General features: G+C 34.5%; 1 protein-coding gene and 1 long non-coding RNA gene across 3 annotated transcripts; both read left to right on the top strand.

The window, feature by feature from the left end:
* LOC106619709 (uncharacterized) lies at positions 1-27,432 on the top strand. 2 transcript variants are annotated; one of them, XM_014237940.3, is made up of 5 exons: positions 1-1,802; positions 4,625-4,842; positions 19,804-19,948; positions 21,653-22,414; positions 24,970-27,432. In XM_014237940.3, the coding sequence occupies exons 1-5, from the start codon at positions 879-881 to the stop codon at positions 27,301-27,303; spliced, it is 4,383 nt and encodes a 1,460-aa protein (XP_014093415.2). In that variant the 5' UTR covers positions 1-878; the 3' UTR covers positions 27,304-27,432. The 2 variants fall into 2 exon arrangements, with proteins under 2 accessions (XP_014093415.2, XP_036231496.2); XM_036375603.2 differs by lacking the exon at positions 21,653-22,414 and having other exon boundaries at positions 2-1,802.
* LOC138855962 (uncharacterized) lies at positions 1,810-3,070 on the top strand. Its single transcript, XR_011395099.1, has 2 exons — positions 1,810-2,733; positions 2,821-3,070. It is a non-coding gene; the product is annotated as an uncharacterized lncRNA (long non-coding RNA).
* Positions 27,433-27,473: the final 41 nt, after the last annotated feature.

The following is a 27,473-nucleotide window of genomic DNA, read 5'->3' as shown; positions in this document are numbered from 1 at the left end:
GCACGCGCTGTCAGTTTTTCAAGAGAACTGTTGCCGATAAGTTGCACTTAATACAAGTTTTCTTTCACATGCTTTCATAATAACTGGAAATTTTAGAGAAAGAACTGAGTTAAATAATTAACTGTAAAGTTCTAATGGTGTGAAAAACCTATGGAAATAATTGTGAAATATTCGAAAATAATTTGGAATGCAGAAATTATGAAATAAAGCAGAATATGTGTTATTAAGTGTTATACATATATGTAAATACATATGTATATAAACTTTTGTGATAAGATATATTTAATGTGTTCTTGAATTATAAATATATTATGTATGGAATGTACAAAGAAATAAGAAAAGTTGAACTGTGAAAATTTGCTCTACATACGTACATATATGCCTCAAAGTACATATATTGGTTAGTGTTGATGTTTTAAAGTGATTTACGAATTCAATCAGTCAGTGTAAATCCTGATCTTCCTAAAAAACGGATTTATATATATATATATCTATATAGAATATATGTATATAAATACAAATTATAAAAATTAAAACGCAGTTGAGGATACAAGGAAGGATAGGACGCAACGGTAAAGTTCGCAATTTCTCGAAACATAAATAGTTGTATGGTAACCCATTACCGAAGCCAAACACACGGGCCACTCAGTCGGTCTTTTGTCTTGAAAGACGAAAATTCTTGTCTTGGTCGTCGAACTGGCACAACGTTTTGCAGTAGGAAGACGTCCACACAAACAAACGGTACATTTTAAACGCCGGTCGCAACCGCATACCCCAAAGAGTTACATATTCAATCACACATACGCAATAATAATAGAGCCTTCACCCACCAAAGATAGAATACTTGCGACGAGCGCATAAGATCTCCCTCGTACGAGATGGATGAACAAAGAGAAGAGCCCACACAACAACAACAGGAATATGGGGGCATTACAACATTCGTCAATCAATCTTCAATAACGGCGGCACAAGCGCAGCCCCACGACGAAGACGCTTGGTGGTGGGAAGTGGAGAATGGTGATTTGATTTTAGACCTCGTGCCAAATATTAACTCGGCGTCGAATAGTGAAAGTGAAAATACCAACAACAATAACAACAACAGCAATGAATTGTCATCAGATTTTATCTCATCTTTGAAGAGCGGCGAAATTGTTAACGTGACATTGTTGGCGAACAATACAAGTACCAGTGATGGTAGTGCTGATAATGCGATTGCCGAAAGTATTGTTGTGGCTACAAGCCTTAACAAGCAGTTGGCCGAGAAAACACAGTCTGACATTGTAAAGGTAGAAAATAACGACGCAACTTATCGTTTACCCGACTCACATAACCCAGTCGCACTCAGCCAAGCAGCCGCACGTGAGCAAACTCTTGAAGAATTCAAGGAGGAATTGCGCATTAAGCGGTTAGCTCGTCAAACGGCTGTGCAAGATTTACGCGATGAGATTGCCACATTGCGTCGACAATTGGCTGAGGAGCAGGAGTTAACACGTCGTTTACGACGGAATAATGCCGTCGAGCTGTCCAGCACTGATGTGGAAGTGTTGACGGCCGATGAAGAGGGTGCTATTGGTGGTGCCACTAGTGCTGAACCCGACTCTGATGATGAGGATCCACAAAGTCGAGGACGTCATGCCAATATTGAGTTAGCTAACGCACAGCTGGCACTCCAAATGGCTAATGCGGAGAATCTGTCACTGCGCACGGAAATGGGTGTTGTACAAAAACAAGTCGGCACATTGAAGGAAGTTATTGCCTGTTGCAAGCAGATGCTCAATGTAAAAGAGGAACAGTGTGTACAGGTGAGTATGCAATTTGCGCAATAAAATTTGTTGTATGTTTTACGAACTCGGCGACTAATTCTATTCAACGCAGCTCGGGCTCTATATTTTTTCAGTTATACCTTATTGCCTATTAAATCTTGGAACAAATTGTATGCTGAACTCCTCTCTTTTCCCCGTCGAGTTTTGTTAGAAGAATTAGAATATGTGGAGTCAGTTTCTTTTTTTCTTTGTCCGGATAACGATTCGCAGCGTTAAACCGATGTTGTGGATATTGCCATATTTTAGATTTTTCAAACCCAGATAATTTATCTCTGTTCAGAGGAAGAGAAAGAATGATATATTTTTAGTAACTAGATGGGGGAAGTTATTTGTTTGCCTAGTTTCGTCGCGCCGTGATGAGAGTTGACAACATTGCAAGATGTTTGGCAGAGCTCCTTCTATAAGTTTTAAGCTGTTTAAGTTGATGGCTTTTATGAACAAATTTTAATTGTAGAAATGAAGAAAAATCGCGCATAGAATTTAGGGCGATAAGGATTGGTATTGTATGTATATTAATTTTCCAGATTTACAGTAGAGATCATTCGCCATAAAGTATTCACAGTTGTATCAACATTTTTTTTGGACAGAGGTTGAGTTAACGTTTACCTTTTGCACTTAGCAAATAATTTAAGTGATTTCTAAACATTGTAGTCGAATCACGAAAAAATTTTATTTTCAAAAATTGGATATTTGTATATTCAAATCATGAAACCATCCCTTTTCATTGTTTTGAATGGTGCTGCATGTAGGTTCTGATGACAATACTAGCGTAGAATTGAATAACAATAATCGCTTTTTAGTTGTTTCTTATGTCTTGTGGTGATTCCCAATCAGAAAAAGAGATTTGAACTTTAAGGATTACCTAATATTATTTCATTTTGTTGCGACTTGCTCATACTCAATTTACCAAGTAAGTTTAACAATATTTATTTTTTTGAATGTGGGTGGTAAATCATCTTCGGTATTATCTTAAATTGTTAATTCTTCTTTTTTACAGGATCAGCTAAAGAATGCCAAAATAACAGCCACTAAGATGCATCTAAGGTCCCTAAGTGATCGATGCTTTTTCTGTGGAGCTTTGTATATTGGAACTAAATTTAAATAACTTTCGAGCGTCCTACATACATATACATATATAAATTTAAGTCAATGTGTCTGTGAAAGACAATTTGCAAAATCGATGGAACTGTTTGTTGATTAAAATATTGATCTCAATAAATTGGAAAGTTTTATGTTTTAAAAATCCATTTTTAAAACTATTGTTATACCATTTTACCCATATTTCTTCCTTGAAAATCGTTTTACATAACAATATGTATATATATAATATATATTTTGTATGCTTATTGGTATTTCAAACATTTTTTTAATAAAATATTTTTTTTTAAATGTACATTTCAAGTGCATAGATGACGTTGATGATTGTCATTTTTTGTGGATAATTTTTCGATAAGTATATATGAATTTACTATTGCCATCACTTAAGGAATATAAAAAATATTTTTTTATTTAAAAAAAGTTCTTCTATAGCAGACTTGGATTTGCTAATTTTTGAATCGAGTAAACAACTTGTATAAATACATTAAGCAGATTAGTATGTATAATGAAGTAGTAAGTGATTATTCCACATAAAGAGTACAAGTATCTACAATATATACTCTATTGTACTAAATTCGACTAAATAACTATGTTGTTGCCTTTACATACATTTTGTTTTATTAAAACGCTTTATTATTCGGAGAGGTGCCGAATAGGAAATTGTTAACAATAGAGTAAAGTCAACAAGTAATTGCTTCCTAAGATAATATCACTTATACCCCGTGTAACACATGTAATTTTGTAATTTATTGTGCGCGTTTTAAAAATAATAAAATATCTTAATACAAGTATTACTCACCAAACGCTTGATAGTTTACTCATCATCTGCGCAAAATAAATGTTTTTCTTATAAATTGCTTGGGACTTGTACAATGACCTTGTCATTGAATTACAAAGTGGCATACATGCGCGTTTTGTCCCAAAACATCTGCGGCATTACGTTCGCACGCTTTCATTTTCAAAAATAAATAATTGCGTTAACGCTACGTCATCTTGTTTCAAATATTCGAAATTATTTTCTGTCTAAAAACACGCTTCAGCCAGTACAAATCAGCTACGTTAGCTACTTCGTTCTGATTCCTTTGGGTATGATTATTTTACCTCAAATATTATTAAATATATTAATTTTTCTAACAACAAATTAAGAAAATTTGGGACAGTTCTTATAAGTATGATGAAAGCATTTATAGTAACATTTCCCTTCTATCAGTTTTGATATTGAAAATCAGTTCATGGATTCTCTAATGAACCGTCTTCGATTCGCCTCTTCTTTGGCGACTGAATTTAAGCTCTACTTTTCTGTTAAATAATTTTCCCGTGAATGGATTAAAAAATTAAATTACAATATACAAGTATACATATATAATTAAGTTCTAGAGAGTACCATATACCTCATTAAAGTGATATAACTGTTCTGACGTTCTGTATCTCCTTGATTAAGAGAGTCTGTGTGATTTATATCATTTGTTGTTCCATTCGCCAATTCAAAATTATTATATCAAAATACGATAATAAGAAGCCTACAGCGACATTTAATGCAACATTTTTGTAAATGATCAACAGATATCATCAGTACTTCATTCTAGTGAAAATATAAGATTTGGAGTAAAATTTAGCAAATCATTTCCAAAAAAAAAATAATTTTAAAATTTATAACATATAATACAAGAGTTAATTGAAATTATTTTTGTTTCCATTTTCAGCTTAAATCTAAATTAGACGAAATTGAAACGGCATTCGGAGAACGTGAATTGAAAATCATGTCGAGCAATTTGAGACAAGAATACGAACGGCAATTGGGCAATATACGACAACTGCGTCAGTTGTACGAGGAACGGCAGCGTATCGCATTGGCAGAGCAAGAGAATTTGCAGAGATTAATTTCGATAAAAAGAGATGAGTTGGCTGCGGAACAGCAAAAGTAAGTTTAAAAGAAAAACATAAAATAATGATACGCATACATTAAAACTTGTGTCTTTAAAAAGGAAAAATTAAATAATGAAATCTTGCACTGAATTTTATTTACATATAATATTTTCCTATAATTAGGTATATACAGTTAATGCGACACTTTGTATATACCTACATACACAGAATATATTTTGAATGATGACGCTTGTTTTATATTCTAATATGAATACTTATATCATGTTAATTGAAATATATGAGTATAAATTGTAACTGATTTATAGTTTATACATACTTTATACTCAGTTGATTTTTATCACAATATATTTGTATTTCTATGGTCCATCAAATTTTAAACGCAAAATATCGGTTTTAAATTTATGAGTGTGCATTTTTTTATGAAACTTGTGTGTTTTTATATGCCATTTCTTAAGTTTGAATATTGGCTACTGGAATGCTTAGTACTTTAATAATTACCTGAAGGTGTAAATGGTGAGCCAGTAGTTCCTTGTTTCTTTAATCATTCTTAACAGAAAGTCTGTTGAAAAAAATTTATATATTTCAAAGAAAATTGTTTTGGCCTAAGAACGATAGGGACAAGTTTTCAGCATGCAACGTGATAAACGAAAGGAACTGTCAATCTTTCATTGTAATTGTAAACAAGCATCCCGCATTTTGATTATTACGTCACTTATGTATTTTTTTGTCAAAGCCCTTTAAAAAATGACGATCCTAAATTGTCAAAAACTAAATTTCTTTCAACCTTGGTTTGTCCTTAGAGCAGACAAAATGGCAACAAATTTGTACGAAAATAATCCTTTCCGGTAAACTACTGCATTTGCTTCCGCCTGACGAATTCTTAGAGAGAGAGAGCGATGGTTTGATGCAAAGCTTTGAAATTTAGTATTACCAAAAAAATTACATTGAAAATAAAATTGTATGTAAACGTATTAAGCGGCCCATCACCAAGATATTCGTGAGAAAGCCTTTGGATAATATAAAGAGGCGCTCCACAAATGAGAAAAGCTCAACCAAAATTTATTAGTGCCACTTATAGTTAGTTTTGAACATCATTAAAATTTGCTGGTAATTATTCAAATCAGTGAAAACTTCAAAAATTACAATTTTGCAATCATACTTTCAGAGAACACATTTATTTGTCTTTGAAAAATATTTAGTTGAATGTCTAATGTAATAGTTCCCGTAATAGTAATTTTAGGTAACTTCTTAGCTTCCTATTTTGAGTTCTTTGTTTAATATTATTATAAGTTAATTTTTTCACTTAAAGTTACTCCACTACGTTTATATAATTCCAACAGTAAAGAAAATACTTTAGTTTCACAATAATATTGAACAAATTATCCAAAAATGTACATATACATAGTGATTCCTCTAAATAGTTATATTATACCCTGAACAGGGTATATTAAGTTTGCCACGAAGTTTGTAACACGCAGAAGGAAACGGCGGAGACCATATCTATAAACTTCATTATACCCCTCTCGTAGAAGACTGCGTCCCTATTGCCAAAAAACTCGGCGAGCCAATTTTCACAGGCCTCTCTTGAGGCCAACTTCTCACCATTAAGCGCGTTCGCCATGGACAGGAAAAGATGGTAATCACTTGGTGCCAGGTCCGGATTATAAGGTGGGTGCATTAGAACCTCCCATCCGAGCTCCAGGAGCTTCTGGCGAGCCACCAAAGACGTGTGTGGCCTGGCGTTGTCCTGATGGAACACAATTCGGTCTCTGTTGATCAAAGATGGCCTCTTCTGGATGAGGGCTGCCTTCAAGCGGTCCAGTTGTTGGCAGTAGAGGGCCGAATTGAGCGTTTGGCCATAGGGGTTGCAGCTCGCAGTAGATGATTCCTTGCCCAACCCACCAAACACACAGCAAAACCTTCCTGGCCGTCAATCAAGTCTTGGCCACCATCTGTCATAAGTGACCCATTTTTCATCGCCAGTCACAATCCGCTTCAGAAACGGGTCGATTTTGATACGATTCTGCAGCGATTTGCAGATGGAAATTCGGTCCATCATGTTTTTTGCGTTAGTTCGTGTGACACCCTAACATCGAGCTCCTTTTTGAATCCAAGGTTATGCAAATGGTTCCAAACGGTTTTCTGGCTTATCTTTAGTTCCTCAACAATTAAATAAGTGCTCACGTGGCGGTCTGTTTCCACTTTTTCCATGATGTGGTTTTCCACGCGTGGTGCATCTTTGACATCGAAATTACCGGAACGGAATTTAGCAAATCACTTTTGTGCTACACGTTCGTTTACAGTATCGGGCCCATAAACTAAATTAATGTTTTCAGCCGCTTTGGCTGCTTTTTCGCTTTGATCGAGGAAAAATTGTAAAATATAGCGAATTTTCTCTTTGTTGGTGTCCATCTTTGACGAGCGCTCACAACGAACTGAGTAAATCAATCGAAAAACTGTCAAAGACAAACTTTTAGCGCGAATAAACACGTTTAGTCGTATGACATGATGCGACACGTAACACTAATACTATGGACAATAACGCCATCTCTTAGATAAAAACCGAACGAACTTTTTACTTGACCTAATATAAATAATCACCGTGACGAGCTGAGTTGATTTAGCCATGTCCGTCTGTATATACGCGAACTAGTCCCTCAGTTTTTGAGATATCGATCTGAAATTTTGAACAAGTCTTTTTCTTACCAAGAAGCTGCTCATTTGTCAGAACGGCCGATATCGGACCACTATAGCATATAGCTGCCATACAAACTGAAAAATCGGAATGAAGTGTTTGTCTGTATATATTTTTGAGATATCGATCTGAAATTTTACACCAATGCGGAATGGCCGATGTCGGACCACTATAGCATATAGCTGCCATACATACTGAACAATCGGAAGCAAGTGTTTGTATCGGAAACTTGTTATACCCTGAACAGGGTATATTAAGTTTCCCACGAAGTTTGTAACACCCAGAAGGAAGCGTCGGAGACCCTATAGCATATATACATAAATGATCAGCTTGATGAAATGAGTTGATTTAGCCATGTCCGTCTGTCGGTCCGTCTGTCTGTATATATACAAACTAGTCCCTCAGTTTTTAAGCTATCGTATTTTACACCAATCCTTCTCTCACTAAGAAGCTGCTCATTAGTCGGAGCGGCCAATATCGGATCACTATAGCATATATCTGCCATACAAACTGAACAATCGGAATAAAGTGTTTGTATGGAAAACTCTTTCATTTGATGAGGTATTATGAAATTAAGTTATTAAAGGTAACCATGTAATCTCCGAAGAAATTGTATATATCAGATGACTATAGCATATAGCTGCCATATTAGCTGAATAAAGTGGGAATAAAGTGCTTGTATGGAAAAATCTTTCATTTGACGAGGTATCTTCGTGAAATTAGATCGGAATCAAGTTCTTGTAAGGAACCTTTGTATTTGTGAAGGGTATTATAGCTTCGGTGCAACCGAAGATAACGTTGTTTCTTGTTTTATTTAAGAAAAACATGTATTTAAAAATTTTGCGCTGAAATCACATGGAACTCCATCATCATCATCTGATGAAAAATAATTTTCTATGATTCTTCTTCTCTTTATAGTACTATTAGCTATTTTAATTATAAACAATTAATAAGTTAATTCTTTTTTGTTACCTGTGTCACTATCTGAGGTTATTCCAGTGTAACCTTTGTCATACATATTAAAGATTATACGTAAAACTTAAGAAGCTACTTAAATTATAATTAATAAACACAAATATTATTGCACTGTTAAAGAATACTAGAAATTTCATATTATATTACCGAAGAAACACAAATTTATAATTTTTTCACTTTATACGTTTTACTGCTTCGTAGTAAATTTTATTGCTGTGCTGTGCAATAATACCTTTTTCGTAATTTTGTAACATAAGACATTCATATTAAAATTATTTCTTGCAGCTTCAAAATAAAGAATTTTGCACTTCGTTAACTAGCTTATTTCAAGTGCCCCGAATCATAGCGATTATAATGATACTAAATTTATATTGTTTATAAAAAAAAGATCATCCTATATGATGATTATTGTATCATTAACTAAATTTTTTTCTAAAAATGGATTTAAACAACTTTCAAAATAAACGGCTCAGATGTATATACCATATATGTCACTTAATTAAAACGTGGCGGTATACTCAAATGAGATGTCTATGTTTTGATTTATATAAAAATTAATAAAATATGCAATACAACAAATCTTTTCATAAGAGTTTAAGCTGAAACTAATTTGTACAATTTTTTGTAATTAATAATATTTGTTGTTTTTTTGTTTTTGCGAGATAGGCACGTTTTCGCAATTGCAAAATAACTAACAATAAGCCACTAACAAAACAAACCACAAGCCCTTGAATAAAATCCACATTTTGTGTTGAAAATATGTAGTTAATTTTAATTGATGTCGACAGCAGCGTGTTCACGAAAAATGTATGGGTGTGTGCATGTATTTCTGTAAATAAGCTTATACATAGGAATAAACCAGTAGGAAAATGTAGGATAGCTCAGATAATTTCATAGAAAAATTTAAATTTAGAAAAATTAAATTATTGAAGATTGGTACGGTTTATGCAGACAAGTTAAATAACATATGGAAATACTAAAATATAATATGGTGTAGGAATAAAAACTAACTGCTTGAAGGGAAAATAAAAGGTCTATTTCTCGTCGAAGCGCATTAAAAACGGTACCATACTTTTCGTTGCTACAATTTTTTATATACGAGTATGCAAGTAAACCTCTATAACATGTTTTTGGAACTGAAACTGACAAGCTTGGTTTATCTGTCTTCATATTAGGGTATCCTATAAATCAGATGAAATAAAATATTCGAACAAAAATCTATCCAATTAGGGGAGCTGAGGCCGAAACATTTCTAAAACCATATTCTGACAAGAAATTTATTTAGCAGATCACGCGGTACACCAACAGGCTCGCATCTACTTTTTGAACATTTTTTTAATAAAAATCTTTAACATGCGAGAAATAACCTAAAACGTTTATGACAAACTTAATACAAGTAATATTTAATTGACAACAATAAAATTTCATTCACATCTGTGACATTTAATACGAACTTGGTTGCAAAGCTTAATTTTTTGCTTTTAGATTGTAAATTAGTCTCCAAAAATATCATAATATGACACACAAAAATAAAATAACAACCATCTTGAGTGTTTGATTGACATTGAACACAGCGCATAAGAAAAGAACTGATTCAATGCGTTAACAATATTTAGTCGCATAGGTATTGTATATAAGTGTTATTCCTTGAAGTTAAAATATAGCATTAGCTTTTTTAAAGTGTACATACTTGTATATCGTTAGAAAGTATAGAAGTTTATATTGCCGCTTATAAAACTATGAGATTTATGATAACTGACTGCAATAATGACATAATTATGACATGACTGTGATAATAATACCAAATCCATTCATTTTCGGAAAACAGAAATCAACAAAATTGAAAATGGGGTTCACAACTTCATAGGTAAGAAGCCAACTCCAATCTCGTATATGTAAGACTCTCGACTATACACTTTTCTTGTGACAGCTGATATAGCTAATTTATGGTACTTACTTGTATTATGAACTTAATAAATACTCGTTTCGGTGAGAATGGTTTACTATATACTTCTTTGGAGTTCGGAACTATAAAAAGGGAGGCGTCACTGGGCACTTCGAACTTATACATTTTCCTGATGAATGCCCTAACTTATAATAAGGGTGCTTAGATTCATGCTTAATTAGCCGAGCTGATCTTTTTGTCTCATAAAATTACTTATATATCAAATATACTAGAAATATTAATATTTATATAACCTAAATTATGTTCTCATATTTTATATGGGCAATAAAAAAATTAAATTATTCCAGTTAAGCTTAAAAAAGTAAAAAATGCATTGATTTAGGTAAAAATTGAAATAGTTCTAATAAAAACATTTCGATTTCGAAAAAAATACTTAAACTTTTTTAAATCTGGTTAAACGGTATGTAAATTGACTATCTCCATAACGGTTAAACTAGAGAGCGCTGCTCTAGGACGAATAGCAGCAAACAAATTTAATTACTTTAAGTTCTTCAATTTTTTTGATTTTCGAAATTCATAACTACAATAGGAGTATTTGATCATCCTAGTAAATGTATCGCATACTCATACACACCAACAAGAACAGTGATATTTTGTATACAACCCTACAAGAACAGTGAAGTGAGTGAATAGCTGAAAAAATTTTGTCAGCGCGCAGAACAAAGTTTCTATCATTTTCTTAAGAGTCTTTTGCAAAAACTGATATAAACAAACGCATGTGTGTGAGTTTTCATCTCTCTTTAACACATGGGTATTCGGAATTGATTTACTATATATCTTTACTGCTAACTCTCATGTCTTTTTCTGAGTCATCGCTGACCATAAATCCATCATAGCTGAACATTTTAAGTTATGACTAAAACGGATAAAAATATAATTAAATAATAAATTATGAAACGAAAATTTCAATTAATTTCATGCTTGCTCCTTTCAAAAGCTCAGGTGTACGTATTTCTCCAGTTCATATATATGTTGGAATTTAAAAATGCCTAAATAAAAATGAAATTTAACTAAAAATATAATTTTATTTGAAACTTAATAATAGTTTACGTATATTATATTTGAAAACTCCTTCTTTATTTATTTATTTTTAATAAAACAAAAATTGTTATTGCACAGAAGCACGCAATACTTTTGGTTTATCGCACGAAATAACAGCTACATAAGTATTTCACAACTTCTCGAAACTTCTATGGAAACTGTATGCTGTCTCCTTTCGACGTACTTATACAGAATTTGCTTTTGGGAAAATCGTAAACATTGACAGTAATTTTACTGTTCATTTGACTGTCAGTAGGGCAGTTTCTTGTAGGGAATAGTGTATGCGCCTATATATACATACATACATATATGAGCACGTGCTCTTACCAAATGTTGTTGTTACCTCAAAAGGGAGAAGAAAAACTTTTGTTCTTTCATTTTTGCTTTCGTATGTGAGAAAATTATGAAATGAAAACAGAAACAAAAGCAAAAATCTAAATACAACAGACTAACATAAACAAACCCAAAAATTACAAATTTTTTATTAGTTCCATGTGGCAAAGCGAAAAATGTACTCGCAAATAGAAAAATAAAAAATGTGCATATTGTATTTGCTGTGCAAAAACTTGACTGGCAGACTAGCTGACTTACATATGCTGTATAGAGCTATTATTTTTCGCTGTGTTTAAACTTTCAGAGCGAACATTGGGACGATTCTAATTAATAACACGACATTTGTTAAAAAAATGTTTTTATGAACTTTTAATTTACAGCAATATTAAGTCCAGGTATCTAAATGTGGGTGTTAGATTTAATTGATCAGTCAATATAATTCAAACTTTTATTGCCTGTGTTTTTATTTTGTTCCAATATTTCGAATATGCGTTGGAAAGCTACTGTCCTTGTGCCTCTTTTTCAGTATATGTAAGCGCAAGCAACAACAACAACAACCTGAATATGTCGCACTTTGTGCGTGAAAAAAAGTTTTTTGTTTGAATGCTTTGTGTTTGGTAAGATCAAAAGAGCGTGTTGTGTTATGGACAAGCGATTGCCGAAAAACGCCCAGAATTTGCATTAGACACGAGGAAATAATTTTCCATTATGACAACGCTCGGCTTCATGTTGTAAGACCGGTTAAAAACTATTTGGAAAACAGCGGCTGGGAAGGTTCGTCTCACCCGCTTACTAGCCCAGACCATGCATGCCCCTTCTGACCATTATTTGATTTTGTCCATGCAGAACACCCTCATTGGAATACGGTTCTCATCAGAACAGAGTATCAAGTGCTTTTGGGATGGAGTCCCTAATCGTTATAGTAAGCCAAATACCTTGAATAACACTTTAGTGCATTTTTTTTAATAAACGTTTAAATTTTGAAAAAAGCCACACGAATATAGTTATAGACTAATATATAATAATTATTAATTTTATCAGATCTGTATAAAAACTCAGGCGAATGACTCCCTTTTTATATATATTTTTAAATACAAAAATTAAAATATTCACCTCAATTGCATTCACCATAATGTTCCACTGTTCCCTACGCCTTCACGGCACTTAGTTGTCACACGTCAATAGGCAAAGTTTGGTGATTCCCAAATTACAAGCACAGTACGGCAACACTAGTTCCAGCGTAGGGAGCACAGCGTAGGCAAAGTTTTTGTTTCGCAAATTTCTGCTCACAACATAAAAGTGCGAATGTTGCTCAACTTTATTCGTCAACATATGCGCTCATATGTTCCTTCCCCATATTAAATATGCATGTGCACAAATTTAAAAGAATATGCTTCTATTCGTATTTCAGTTTGCTCGACTGCGTAGCCTACTAGGAAATTTTCTGTGTGCTTTAGCCTTGCGGTAACAGGCAATGTTTTGTACTTTCCTTTTACTTTTTGTTGTTGTTTGCTATTTGGTTTATAAACATACTGGTGTGTGAACTCGTATGTGAACGCATTGGTGATTTAATATGCTTGTGGCGCATTTCTACTCGCTGCTATTTGCTTGACATTATTATACAAACATAACAAAAATCAAGTAGGGAAAGGCTAAGTTCAAACATTTTATTCTCTTCCAATTTGCAAGGATCAAAGCAGGGAAAATGCCTTCAGCCGTTAGGACACCTTTTATTAAAAAATGTTGCAATCAAACTTAGTATTTTATTAAGTTATATTTTAGGTCATAGACTCACTTAGCTTTATTACTATATTTTACTTCCCATCAGCCAAAATTGTATGTATTAAAATCATCTTCAAATTAGATATACATATGGGATATAAACTCAACTGAAGAATCTAAATTGAATATAATGAGTTGATGTGAAAACGTTAACCAGCTGATTGCAACTCGTGATTTTAGGGATGTAAGGTTTGAACCAAAGTCAAGACCAATTTCATTCATATTCTCAGAGTTTTTAAGAAAACATGTTCACTAAATTGTATTAAAGTATTGCACAGACAGAGAAAGGGTTGGGTTGATCGAGTTAATAATTGTTGATTTTTGATCATATTTTCAAGCATTTTTATAAGTATATAACTCTCACACTGAACGACATGTTCGGCATAAGGTTTGTTAGAATTAATATATGTGTGTAGTATTTGGAAGTTGGGGTAATTCCTGGACTAAATTCAAATATTTTCGGCATTAAACTATACCTAAAATTAAATGTTGAATTATAGTATAACCAATATTAATCAGTTAATTTTGATAAGATGTTACATATTGACTGATATATTATATATGTCATAAGGCCAACCGGAAGTTTGAAAATCTTATGTGAGGTATATGTATATATTTTTCGGCAATACAAAATTCAATTTTCAGAATAAAATGCTTCCTGAATTTCATTAAAATACCGGATGTTTGAAAATTCTGTGCTTAGTTATATGGGGGCTAGGACAAGTTTTCACCCGATTTTACTTATATTAGGCACAAAGACACACTGTTATTAGAAAAAGGACCGACTTTTATTTTGTTTTCCAAATTTAAGTGCTCTCACATATCGGTTCTACATATTTGTTGTTTTTATTCAAATACAAAGTTCTTTCGAGCTACAGGTTTGCGAATAAACCACTGATTCAGACCATGGGAGTGGGAAACATCTAGAAAATTTTTTTTTTTACTCCAAAAATATATATTTCTTGTGTACACAAATCAGTTAAAATATGTTACTTTTATAAAATTTGTATACATTTTCAATTCTGCAATTCAGCTCTCAGTGAATATACAAATGTTTCCAGTGGAATGAATTTTCCAGCAAATGCATTTAATTTAAAAACTTTCTTAAAAAGTCCATTAACGGTTCGGAGATGGATTAAAACCTGTAGGTCGCTCCATTTGGGGAACAGTTTCAAGGCGCATACTCCTAAATAGAGGAGAAGCTTAATCAAAGTAGTGTAAGCGAGAAGGTGTAAGCACCAATTATAAATATATTTTTAATTTCCATGTCTTTTAAAACCGTTGTAAATCAATTTGTAATCACACTTTCATAAATTATTTTTACATAAAAACATATATATGTATATATATTTGTCTGAATGTTTTCTATATTTTGTAATTTTCTATTTTTATATATATATATTATATATTATAAATACATTTCTGTTTTATAGTGAAATTTTCTATGAGAATAACTTAACTTCACAATTTTAAACATATTTTGAATATAGTTACATACATATATCATACAGTTGCTCAATATTCATAGTAAATACTTACTGCAGAAGCTACTGTATATTATGCCTTTTGATATTTATTAATTCGCTGTCAAAAAATGATAATATTTACATTGAAAAATCAGGTTTGTTCCAACATCAGACAGTATATTATATTACAATATACGTTCTCTGACATCAGCGATTGATTTTATATATTATATGTCAGATCGCCTGGCAACAACTATTGTATCTGGAAATTAATATCATCAACATCTCCATTTGTGGCCGTTATGATCCAAGTTATTAATTTTTATTTCCAAGAAATACTCTCAATTAATATCTTTTTGTCGTGAACAGAAGTGCAGAAATTGTCTGGCAGTTTTATGCATTGCGTATTCGGAATATTCTAATTTGTGCTGGTGAATCAATTTGCAATTGTACGTTCATATTTATGGTCAATCGTTTCAACACTTCACCAAAACAACGATTGTTTTAATTTTCATTAATCTCATTGGCTTAACAAAAAATGACCGATCTGTCGGAAACTACCAGACAGTAGTAATTTCACCGTTTAAATCTTGCATTGTTCTGTGCAATGCTTCGAGAATATTTGTGAACTATTATGCACCAATCTCAAATTACGATTGAACTTTTTCTCAAAACTGCAGCTATTTCGCTATTTTTTATGCTACATATTGCGCTTTGAACATATGCTTATGATTTGAAATATATTTTTTTAATTTAAATTTATATGACATAATAGACAAAAGTATCCTATGCCCGTCCGCTAGATCTAAGCTACCTCCCCACCTATTTTCAGGCAAATCGCTTTACCCGTTCTTGAGTTATAAATATTGTAATTAGCACGACTTTCTCTTATATATGTATATAGATTTATGTTTATAATTATTATACTCTTAAAACATGTTACTACAGCTTATAATAGTTTTGTTCATCTAACGGCTGTTTGTATCACCTAACACTAATTGAGATTGATATAGGGTTATAGTATACTTGTATATATAAATTCTGAGGATGACGAGACGAGTTGACTACCGGATGACTGTTTGTCCATACGTACGTCTGTATGTGCAAGCTGTAACTTAAAAAAAATTAAGATAACTTGATGAAACTTTGTACACATGTTCCTGGGCAAAAAAGTAAGTTCATAGATGGACGCAATCAGACCACTGCCACGCCCACAAAATGCCATTATTTGAAAATGTATAAAATGCTATAACTAAGCCGTAAATTAAGATATAGAACTCAAATTTGGCACAACAATTCTAATTAAAGAGGGGTACGTGTCATTTGAAAATATTGAAAAAGTATCTCCCAAATCAATAAAGCTATATCACTTAAATTTGCACAGGATAAATATTTTCAATCCTTCAATCCGGATGATGAAACTCAGGGAGCATATTTTGTATTGTCAAAAATAGATAAAATCGGGTCAATACTTTCCCTATCTCTCATTTACCTAACATAACATTTTCAAACTTCCGGATGGCCTTATGCCATATATATCAGACAATATGTAAGATATCTTAGCAAATTAACTGACTAATATGAGATATATTATAATTCAACGTATCATATTGGTATTTTACTATAATAATTTAATGCGGAAAATAGGTGAACTTTATCTACGAATAACCCCAACTCCCAGATACTATATACGGATATTAATTTTCGGTATTCTAACAAGCCTTATGGCAAACATGTCGTTCAGTGTGTGAGTTATGTATTTATAAAATTGCTTGAAAATATGATCTCATGTATACTTCAGCAATGCCAAAATTAATCGACCTGTCGTAATATAGACTGTATAATAATTTCCGACTTTGCACCTGACAAAATATGTGGTATTGTAATGCAATTTAGTAAACAAGTTTTCTTAAAATTGTGTGAGATTAGGAATGAAATTAGTCTTGACTTTGGTCCAAATCTTATATCCCTAAAATCATGAATCGCAATCATCTGGTTAACGTTTTCACATCAACTCATTATATTAAATTTAGATTCTTCAGTAAAAGCGTGATGCAAGGTGGTTTGCCTTTCAGAGGACACGACGAGAAATTTAGTTCATTTCACAATGGAAATTATTTGATGTCCTTAGAACATTACATGTTATGGGAATTCCGGCTCAGGACATACGAGTTATTTGTCTTCAACAACATGCGAAGAATTCATTCGGTTTTAAAAACCATTGTAATGGAAATATTAGAAGCGAATTTCTCTGATCATCGACTCGACGACGAATATATCTCACGTAGACCAGCTCACTTATGTAATCAGATATGTTTTACCAAAATGCTCACCTGTAGAACGTTTCCTCAAGCTCATTTTAAACACAGGCCATAAATCTCAACAAATGACAAATGTTGTTACCTCAACTTTAACTGAATTCGGAATCAACAGGGCAATCCTATGACAACGCAGCTAACATTTCAGGCATATATTATATAACGGCCTACAAGCTAAAATAAAGGAATTATCTTCCCTTGCCAAATTTATTCCCTTTTCAGCACACTCGCTTAATTTTGGCTTGTTCGTTCTTTTCTCTACTCCAAGAGTTCTATAATTTCTTTGCAGCGTCTACTCAGAGTTGGGAATTACTTTAAGCCCATTTCACTGTCAAAAGTCTATTAACGACTCGTTGGTCAGCTCGTGCAGACGCATGCAAAAGTTTACGTGAATCGTGGAATGATATTCATTAGTTAGTCTCTATCGAAAATGACACATACAGAAGAGAGCCATTATATTCGAAGCAAGAAGTTTGTTTGAAATTGGCCATCCTATTAACGTCACAAGTAAACAACTTCAGAGTGTGGAAATTGACTTTACCATTGTTACCGAGCTGTATAAGGTACTAATACATTTTATTGTCGAAACACGAGATAAATTTGATCATTTGGAAAAGGAAGCCAAAGAACTGTCCTTTGTACAGTAATGTGAACGAGATTATCGACGCATTCGAAAGCGTAAACTACTAGCTGGCGAAACTAACACAGGTGAAGAAATGCAACAAAAAAAACGGTCGCGAATAATAATTGATACTTTGTCAGAAGAACTCAAAAAACGACGGGATGCAAGTTACTTCACAATAAATTTAATTTTATTACTAACTAAGCGCAACTAAAGCCTAGGAAAAGGCCAAAAGATTGCAAATGGTTTATTATACTGATTTAGAAGACAATTTTTCAGAAGAATATCTGCATTTTCGTACTCACTGCAGTGAAAAAAAATGCAGATCGAAACAATCCTACAAGTATTAGTTTGTTGAAATGGTTATGAACTGAAGGTATTCAAACCATTTACCTAAACGTTGATATTGCTCTTCGTATGTGTGTGTATACTCCCGCCAGTAACTGTTCTGGAGAACAATCGTGTTCTTGTTTATGACGAGTTAAAAATTATTTACGCATAATACGATAATGACAAAGCAAAAATTGAACGATCTTGCTTTGCTTAACATAGAAGCAGATTTTTTAAGGAAATTGGATTGCGAAGATAGTGTAAGATAGTGAAGCACTCATCATATATTGTATAAGATTTAACTTGTAGTTATACTACTTAAATAATTAAAACCAAAATCCATTTTAAATATTTAAATTAAATGTGCAATTATCCTTGAAACCTTAGAAAGTAATATAAACTAACAGCTATTATAGTTAAATAAATTTTGGAATCGACTTTGACAAAAGTTTGCAATAATAATAAAATAAAATAAATTAATTTTATAGTCTACAAGTCAATATGATCAGTATTGAGAAAGGGGCGGCTGGTACTTTCTACATGATCTGGGGCCTAGGGGGGCTAAGGCTGTTAATACGCCACTGCATACAATAGCATAAATATAGCCATTAAAATCGTGGTGAAATGTTTTATCTATATAATGTTTTAGACTATATAACGGGTGTTCCAAGTAAAGAGAAGTACTTTTTTTTAGCCTTTTTTGACAGATGACGCATGAGTCGTGTCAAGCTGTTATGTTATTTGTGTTTAGTATTGTTTGGAATTTCATCACGGAAAGATTTACGCTTAAACAACGTTTAACAATTGTTCAACTTTATTACGAAGCCTCACGTTCGGTAAAGAATGTGTTTCGCGCGCTTCGCAAAATCGGCCTACTGAGCATACTGCTCGCAACACCAACACCCATCTTGAGACCCAGCATTCATTATTGGATAATATTCGACCGAAGAGACCGTGTCCAGCACGCAGTGAAGAAAATATAGCGGCTATAGCTGAGAGTGTATGTAAAGTCTAAAGTCTATGCGGATAGTCCCGCTTCGATTTAGGCCTTGAAGTCATCGAAAATTGGACTCAATGGATGGACCATTTGAGACGTAGCCGCGGTCAACATTTAAAAGAGATAGTCCTCAAAAAATAAATGCCAAAGAATGTTCTTTTGAACAGTAATAAACATTTCCAATTAAATTTGAATTTTCTGTGTTACTTTCTTTAAAAAAGTAGGGAGCCTCGATATGAATCACCTGATAATCTGTGTGCACACATAATCTGTCATTTACACTTCCCTTTTCAATTGTCGTTTAAGTAAAATGTTTACATTTGGCAAATTTTTCCCATTTAATTGCAAGAAAAATGCAAACATTCACAAATTCCTCCTTACACATTTCAACTTGTCAAAAAATTCCATGAGCTTATATGATTTGAGCAAAATTTCTGAAGAAACTTGTTTTTTTTTCTCTCTATTTGCAGAACGAAAAACTTCGAAGAGCATAATCAAACATTGATGAAGGAAATTGAAAGCGCAAATATAGAATTGGCAACATTGCGCGAAGAATGCAATGAACATAAATTCGAGAAGAAAGCACTCAAAGAGGAAATGGGTACAGTCAATACGGTGCGTAGAAGAATTTCTCGTATATATGTGTGTGCGTGTTTAGCTGCTTGCGTATATAACTATGCGCGAATATGGTAAACGCTCGTAAGCGGATTTCAAGTCAATTGTAAACTTGGAAATTGTTTTCTTTGTGTCTTCACTCACACAATTACAATGTGCATCAGCATGTGGGTGTGTTTAAATACCATATATGTATGTATGGATGTACGCAAACAAATGGTATGTGAGTGTGCTCATGTTTTCATTCATCAAAAAGTTTTGGTAAACCGGAATGACAGGAAGCGTTGATATATTCCTGCATTTCCAGCAAAATATTTCCAAGTGTCGAAATTTCACTTGAAAGTCATTGAGTTGATTGAATTTGCTTAAAATCATATTTGGATAGAGGGTGCGTAAGTGTTTGTAACAATTAAAATTTATTAGGTGTTTATTTTTATTTCTTTGAATATTTGGTAAAAATTAAGAAAGTAAGTAATTCTAGAAAATAATCGTCAATACCAAAATTTAGCTCTCTTGCTGTTATGTTAAAAAAAAAAATAGTTTAGAACGGAATTTTTTTTTAAGATAAAAAAAATAGTTTAGAACGGAATTTTTTTTAACATATGTTACATCAATAAATTTGCCCCGAATTGCTTAAAAAATGCTTGCCCCTTCAGTGATGACTTTTGTTTGTGTTTCGCTAGCAAGCTATTACTTAGGTTTTGTGGAATATTTCCGATCGTGATATCACACTTAGAGAATTACAGTTACATCTTTCATGGTGCAGAAACTTCCGTTTTTGAAATATTAATCTGGAATTTTGCTCATGTCCTAGTCTCTCCAAGAAGCTGCTCGTCTGTATAACGGAACCACCGTTCTCCCATAAAATATCTTTTTTCTTTATAAGTACCTTAAATCCACTTGAAGGTTGATACATCAAATAAAGTGGCTAGAATGAACTTGTAAAACATTTTCCGTTCAATGCAAACTGTTGACCAGTTATGTTTTCAGATTTAGTTATACATATAGTTGCTATTAAATAAGGAACCTGGGTATTATAGCTTCATTTCAATTTTTTGTCAGTGGGTATTGATTTTCGATTAAAAATGGGCATTCAGAGTTAAAGATAGAAATTTAATGAGTGAAGTGAAAATCATATCGGCAGGTGGCATTTTTTGATCAGATTCAGAAGCCATCTTCTGAATGTAATCATTTACCAAGCAACGCTTTAGTCACCTTTCTCTGGGATAAATATCTCTCAAAGCTTAAAATAATTTTGGTTTAGATATTCTACATTAAACTTACATCGAAGTAAATGTAAGTCGGTTCCACTTTTAACATAGTAATTTAATTTTTTGAAAATTTTATTCCAAATACAAGTGATACAATGTAATTTCTTACTTTGTTTGGGTTAAAAACTGGTGTCTCCACTCATTTTCTAATATCACAAGGAATTTTATACTCATTTACCGCTTTTAAACTCATTTTAAGTTTCGTTTCAAATAAACGGTGCCAACCTGTATTTCGTAGCAATCTATTGGAAATGATGAAGAGAAAATATTTTTCCTTAATTACAAAAGGCCTGCACACATTCCCACAGCCAGCTTGATAACAGGAGCATCGTACACATTACTCGATTAAAATCGCACACATACGCTGGCGCTTGTCTTAAGCTGCTTGTATTTGCTGTTGCAACCAATTAATCACACTTTTCTACATTTGCAGCTCTTTAGCCAGATGGTAATGGGCTTCAATGGCAAGAATAACTTGGATATTGATCGATTGACGACGATGTTGGAGGAGAACCGCGGCTTGCTCAACGACATGGCAACCAAGGAAGCAAATTGCACCGATGGTGCAACGTTGCCGAAATTATTATTCGAATTAGTCGAAGAGGCGGGAATGACTGGCAAATCCGTTGAGGGCAGTCGTAGCCCAATGCCTACGTCAATTATTAACAGCAGCGCTGATGAGGAAGAAAACAAACTGCATAGAGATACACCCGACCGTGGTGCACGTCATAGTTTCGAAAGTGAAGAACTGCCGTCTGCTGTCACCGCGGAACTGGACGCTGCAGCGGCAGCCGATCACAACAATACCAACTGCAAGACTGAAAATGTTACTACTACTGTTGCCACAGCCACTGCCATTGCAGGCGCTAGCTGCGGTAGAAAACATCATCGTAAAATTGCCGGCAACCGGATGAAATTACCACCAGCCACTGCCTCAACAGACAGCACTGTAACGGCAACTGCTGCATTGAAAACCCATGAACCAGAAATTATGAGTAAAGTTGCAACGACACAAGAAATTATTGGTAACTTGCCGAAAGTTTGGAAAGTGCTAATGGAGCTCTTAAGTCACCACAAAATAGAGCGGGTGCAATTTGAGGAGCATGGCGCCAGCGAGGATTGCTACAAATCCGTTGAGACTGCCAATGGACTAAAGGCGGAACTGAGCGTCAGCAAGACATACATTAAGTTAAAGGTGAGTGTAATGCGCGTGTCACACTTTGGCTGTGTACGAAACGTCTTGTGTTAGACTGTGCGTTTATGAGTTTGGGCACGACGCGTCAATCAAGCTTGTTAGCAGCCACTTCCGCTTAGTAAATGTTGTGGCGCAACGGTGTAGAGTGGCCGTTGCACTTAACGACGTGTTGCGCTTAACTTTGAACATTTTTCACTTAAACTGTTTTATGGACCCCCTTCAAAGCTGCACTTTTCAGGTTGATTATTTTTGTCAGACTTGAGTAAATTCAAATGCTCTCTTTTCATTACTCGTAAAGACTTTCGTCCATTTCGCGCATGCTGCGACAGCACAGAAATGAATTAACGATAACATGCGGTTGAATACTAAAAAGGCACTTTATAAAATTTGATGAAATTGTTAAGTAGAACTTTCGTACTTTTAATAGATCACTTCAAATGTAGCAAAAAGCAGGTCATAAATTTAATGAAATGACATGTGAAAATAAACCGTGAGTTAATCAAACACGCAGAGAGGGAGTTTTTTTAACGTGAGCACGATAGTAAGAAATAATTGGGGTATTCACAAGGTGTCATATGTGTCCTATCGTCATATTGTCTTATATTTTATGACTGTCATATCAACACTGTTGCTGTTTTCCATACAAAATTGAAATACGACAAATACAACAGGGCTAGGTATGTTTTTTGAGAGTGCTTTTCTATCAGCTGTATCTGTTTACTTTTTTTATTGTTGACGTTTAAGTGTCTAAAATTAATAAATTAAATAAATTTCATCAATTTCAGTTATATTAAGTTGAAGAAAAGTAAATATAAAAATATTTTGTTGTTTCTGTGGTTGGAAATGATTTTATTGCAGTGTAAACAAAAACGCCGCGGTTTCAACATAAAGCAAGTTTTCACAAAAAGAAGCTTTGATATTATTTTTGTCACTTTCTCATGGCATTTTTGTATTCTTAATTTTTCACTACCAGCGGGTGAAGTGTAGAAATTTTACACAATATGACAAACAACGATAAAGGGGTGCTCACAAGCGTCATATTTTGAGACTATTGAAATACGACATAAGACATAATATAAAGCTTGTGAATTGCCCAAATATATCATACATATGTACTTAGAACACGGTTGGATTTAGATATTCAAAGTAAATTTATATTTCTTAGTAGCTACCTAAACAAAGTTTCAAGGTCGAAATAAAAGTCTGTTTGAGGAAAAAGAATTTAGCCTATTTGGATAATTTGGAATCGGGTTTCGGCAATAATGTCATGGAATTATCTGTTCGAGAATTATCGTCTTGTTAGCAGTTTCAAGCAATACCATTATAGTAAGGTGAGCGTGGACAGTCCCCGATTTTCCACAGCAGTATGAGATGATCAAATGGAATATTTTTATTAAGTTAGGCTAAGATTGTTTTTGTAGTTTAGTATAAAAATAAAATATTTAAAGGAAGGATATAAGATTATATTAACCAAAATCGGAATATTTATCATATTAGTACTGGTACCGAATTTTCGTACTGATATGAGCCAACTATCTTATATTAGGTATACAGAATTTTGCACTAAACCAAAATTTCTTCGAAAAACAAAATTATTCTCTTTTCATTTATAATTATTTACTGATATATGTAGGGGCTAATAATAGTAAGGTTCCCGTTTCGGCCAATTGAGGTGCTACATACATACTACGTGTAGCTTCGATGTTAACATTTATTTTGATACCTTCGTTAGTTTTAGAGTTACCTACTGTTTAAATGAGCTAAGCCTCAGTAATTAAACACACCACCCTCCGGTAAAAACTGGCGCCCTCTAATGCAACATACCACACCTGAGAACACTCACAGGTTCTCACCATATACGAAGCATCACACCACACTCAACATTTGAGAACACTGTACATGATGACACACCAACTTAACAAAAAAGACGCCACATCATTATACTCTCGCAACCTGTTGCTACAGAGTATAATAGTTTTGTTCACCTAACGGTTGTTTGTATCACCTAAAACTAATCGAGTTAGATATTCGCTAAAACACAATTCGTTTCGCCAACGGGCTTGAGCGCCACATCATTTTCATTCGTATTATTGTACAATTCGACAGCTAATTCGATCGACATCGTTTCGCCGGCCCGACTCTCAACGATCCTGCGCAATTGTACTTCAAACTCTTTTATTTTATAATTAATTATTTATAATATAAAAAAATATTACCATTTATATTATTTATAATAACGGATGTCAATAATAAACTTTTAGATACGTATACGAAACACATCGCCTTTTATCTAAATAATTCACGCGATTTTAAGTGTTAATATCTCGGTGGTATAACCACTAAATTGGGCACCCAATTAATCACTTACTGTTAAGCAAAATAAGCTCCAGGGATTCAAAACGGTGTTTTACGGGAAGTAGGCGTGTCTGTAGTCTGATTACTCTGATAAGTTGAGTTGAAATATATAAAGAAATATATAGAGTTATTTACCTTGATATTTAAATGTCCAACCTTTTAATAACGATTTTTTTATACTTTTTGTTTGCCAACGATAGGATCTGATATTGGAGAAAAAATCCTTAGTCAAAGAAACAAATCGCCTGAAAACCTTAAACTGCCATCTTGAATATCGATTGAACGAGCAAGAGAAGCGTTTAAGTGCCGTTAGTTTGGAGTTGACAAAAACTTGGCATTTAGTTGGCAAAATGCAGCGTCAACATCGTCAGCTGCACACACAAGAACAAATATTGCGGTATCAATTACAGCAAAAGCGGCGCTTACTCACGGAACTGAAAGACGAGTTGGAGTACTGTCGGCGCAAATGGGCGGCCGCACGTGCCAAAAACGATGAGAGTCAAGAGCAGTGGAATGATTTACGACGCGAATTTGCATTGCGAAAACTAGAGCATGCCAGCAATTCAGCCGAAAGCGGCTACAGTGACTCAGGTCAGGCTTCGGATGAGGATATGGTAGTAGCAGCGCCTACAAATTTAACCTCTGACGTGGAGACGACAACTTCAAATAGTGCAGGTGGAGGTGGTGGCTGTGCTGGTGGGGTTGGAGGAGTGGCTGCAGCATGTAGGCGTAAACGTTTGAAAGAAATGTTCGAGCACTCGCGCAAGATAAAGCGCATGCAAAGCACTTCGCCCGGGCGTGCCGGTGATGGTACCGCTGAGATAGTATTACGCTGGAATAGTGCGCCACCAACATGTGGTTGGCGTGACAGCAGTGAGGCCAATCATGGCGTGGTCGACGTATACTGCGATGCAGATAACAACACTAGTGGAGGTGATGGTGAGTTTATCGGTGCAGTCGATTTGACAGGTGTAACCGCAACCAGTCGTGGCGCTATACCAAAGAATATCGTTGCACACAATAGACACCACAGCAGAAGGGATGCAATGGAAGGGGAGGCGGCAACTGATGTTGTTGATGTTGCGGATGGCGCACAAGGAGAACGCGCCGAACGTATACAAAGGCTGGAGGAGCAGTGTAAAACGTTGATTGAGCGAGTACTTAAGACATCTGATAATCGCGAGCGGTTAGAGGTGCAGCTGCTGAGTTTTCAGGATGAGATTGCACCGGTGCAATATGTGGTGCCACTGAATGATTTCTTTAAAAAGAAACGTATTGAACGCATGACTCGTGCCAGTTCTGTGCCTATTACTGGTACTCTTACACCGAGAGAAGAAGAATATACGCGTAAGCGCTCAGAACGATTAGGGCGTTTGGAGGAAGAGAGCCGCCAGCTGTTGTCACGTATCAAACGCACATCCGATCGTGGCCATTATCTGCGTTGTTCCTTGGATCGTTTGCGACGTGGACCCAGTCGGGAGGGAAGTTTCGAAAGTAATACGGAGGAAGAATCTAGCAAAACTGAAGAAAAATTATTGTTTCCTAAGCTCAAAATTTTACAAGAAGACAAACAAATCGACGATATGTTACCTCAGGTTCCAGACACGAATGAAATGGAAGCGCCCGAATCACGGATAAATCTGAACCCCTTGACAGAGAACGAAGAAGCTTACACGGCACGACGTTCGGTGCGTCTACAGCGTTTGGAGAATGAGAGCAAAGAACTATTAAAGATACTTTCGCGCAACAATGAACGTGGACAACAATTAGGCAATAAGTTGGACGCATTGCATGAACATCACTCCGATGTGCCTACGAAGGTGGTGGAAGTAGCAACAGTAAATACTTCATTACCACCTGCCACTCCGAAGGTTAGTATTGAACAACGTTTAGGAAATATCGAGCAAATATCGTCCAATCGTATGGAACGTCTTCGCATACTCGAGGAAGAGGGCAAAGAGTTGCTAAATCAATTAGCTGGCACATCGGCGCGTGGTACAGAGATGATTAATCGCATAACTGCGCGTGCGCAAAATCGCCAGACAACTGCAATGGAAACGGCTGATAACGAAATACCGGCTACCACCACAGATAAGGTGGCCGATCCCGAAGATGAGTCCGCGGCAGGCTTGGAGACAACAGCGGTAGCCTCAGTCTTGCCTACACTCAATAATGTCGCATGTTCTAGTATTGTGTCGGAGGAGTTGACGGATCACGTTACGGTTACTACAATACCTAGCCAAATTGCTGGGAAACAAGGCGCTATTCCGAAGCAACCGCGTACGAAACCTGCAAGCATGGTGTTGAATGCTGAAATACGCGCCAAGGCCGCGAACAACAAAGAGCAGAAACAAAAACAAAACAATCAGGCAGATGGTGAGAGTTTGGAGGATATGGTAAGGCGTCTGCAGAAAACCCCATATCCGGAAAACCAAAACGTCGATAAACTAGAAAAAAAAGAATACGATGTGAGCGACAAAGAAAAAATGGGAACTGAAAAAGTAAATCCAAACCAACGTGGTACCAAGGATTAAATGTTTAGAATTAAGTAAATAATCATAAATTTTGATCTTTATGAACTTTTACTCTATACAACTTGTACTTAATATTTGTAATGAAAGACCCCCTCTTCGTGTTCAAATAAATTTATATATTCATCTTAATTGAGCGATTAATTTGTATGCATCTAAATATATCAATGTAT

The sequence above is a fragment of the Bactrocera oleae genome, chromosome 3 (genome assembly GCF_042242935.1).
Source record: "Bactrocera oleae isolate idBacOlea1 chromosome 3, idBacOlea1, whole genome shotgun sequence".
NCBI lineage: Eukaryota > Metazoa > Arthropoda > Insecta > Diptera > Tephritidae > Bactrocera > Bactrocera oleae.
This window is presented reverse-complemented; position numbering and strand designations above follow the sequence as displayed.

Excerpts from the sequence above, each read along its gene's own strand:
- LOC106619709 (XM_014237940.3), top strand. The coding sequence starts at position 879 with ATGGATGAACAAAGAGAAGAGCCCACACAACAACAACAGGAATATGGG. Across the intron at positions 1,803-4,624 it reads AAGAGGAACAGTGTGTACAG|CTTAAATCTAAATTAGACGA; the intron begins GTGAGTATGCAA and ends TTCCATTTTCAG. Across the intron at positions 4,843-19,803 it reads TTGGCTGCGGAACAGCAAAA|AACGAAAAACTTCGAAGAGC; the intron begins GTAAGTTTAAAA and ends CTCTATTTGCAG.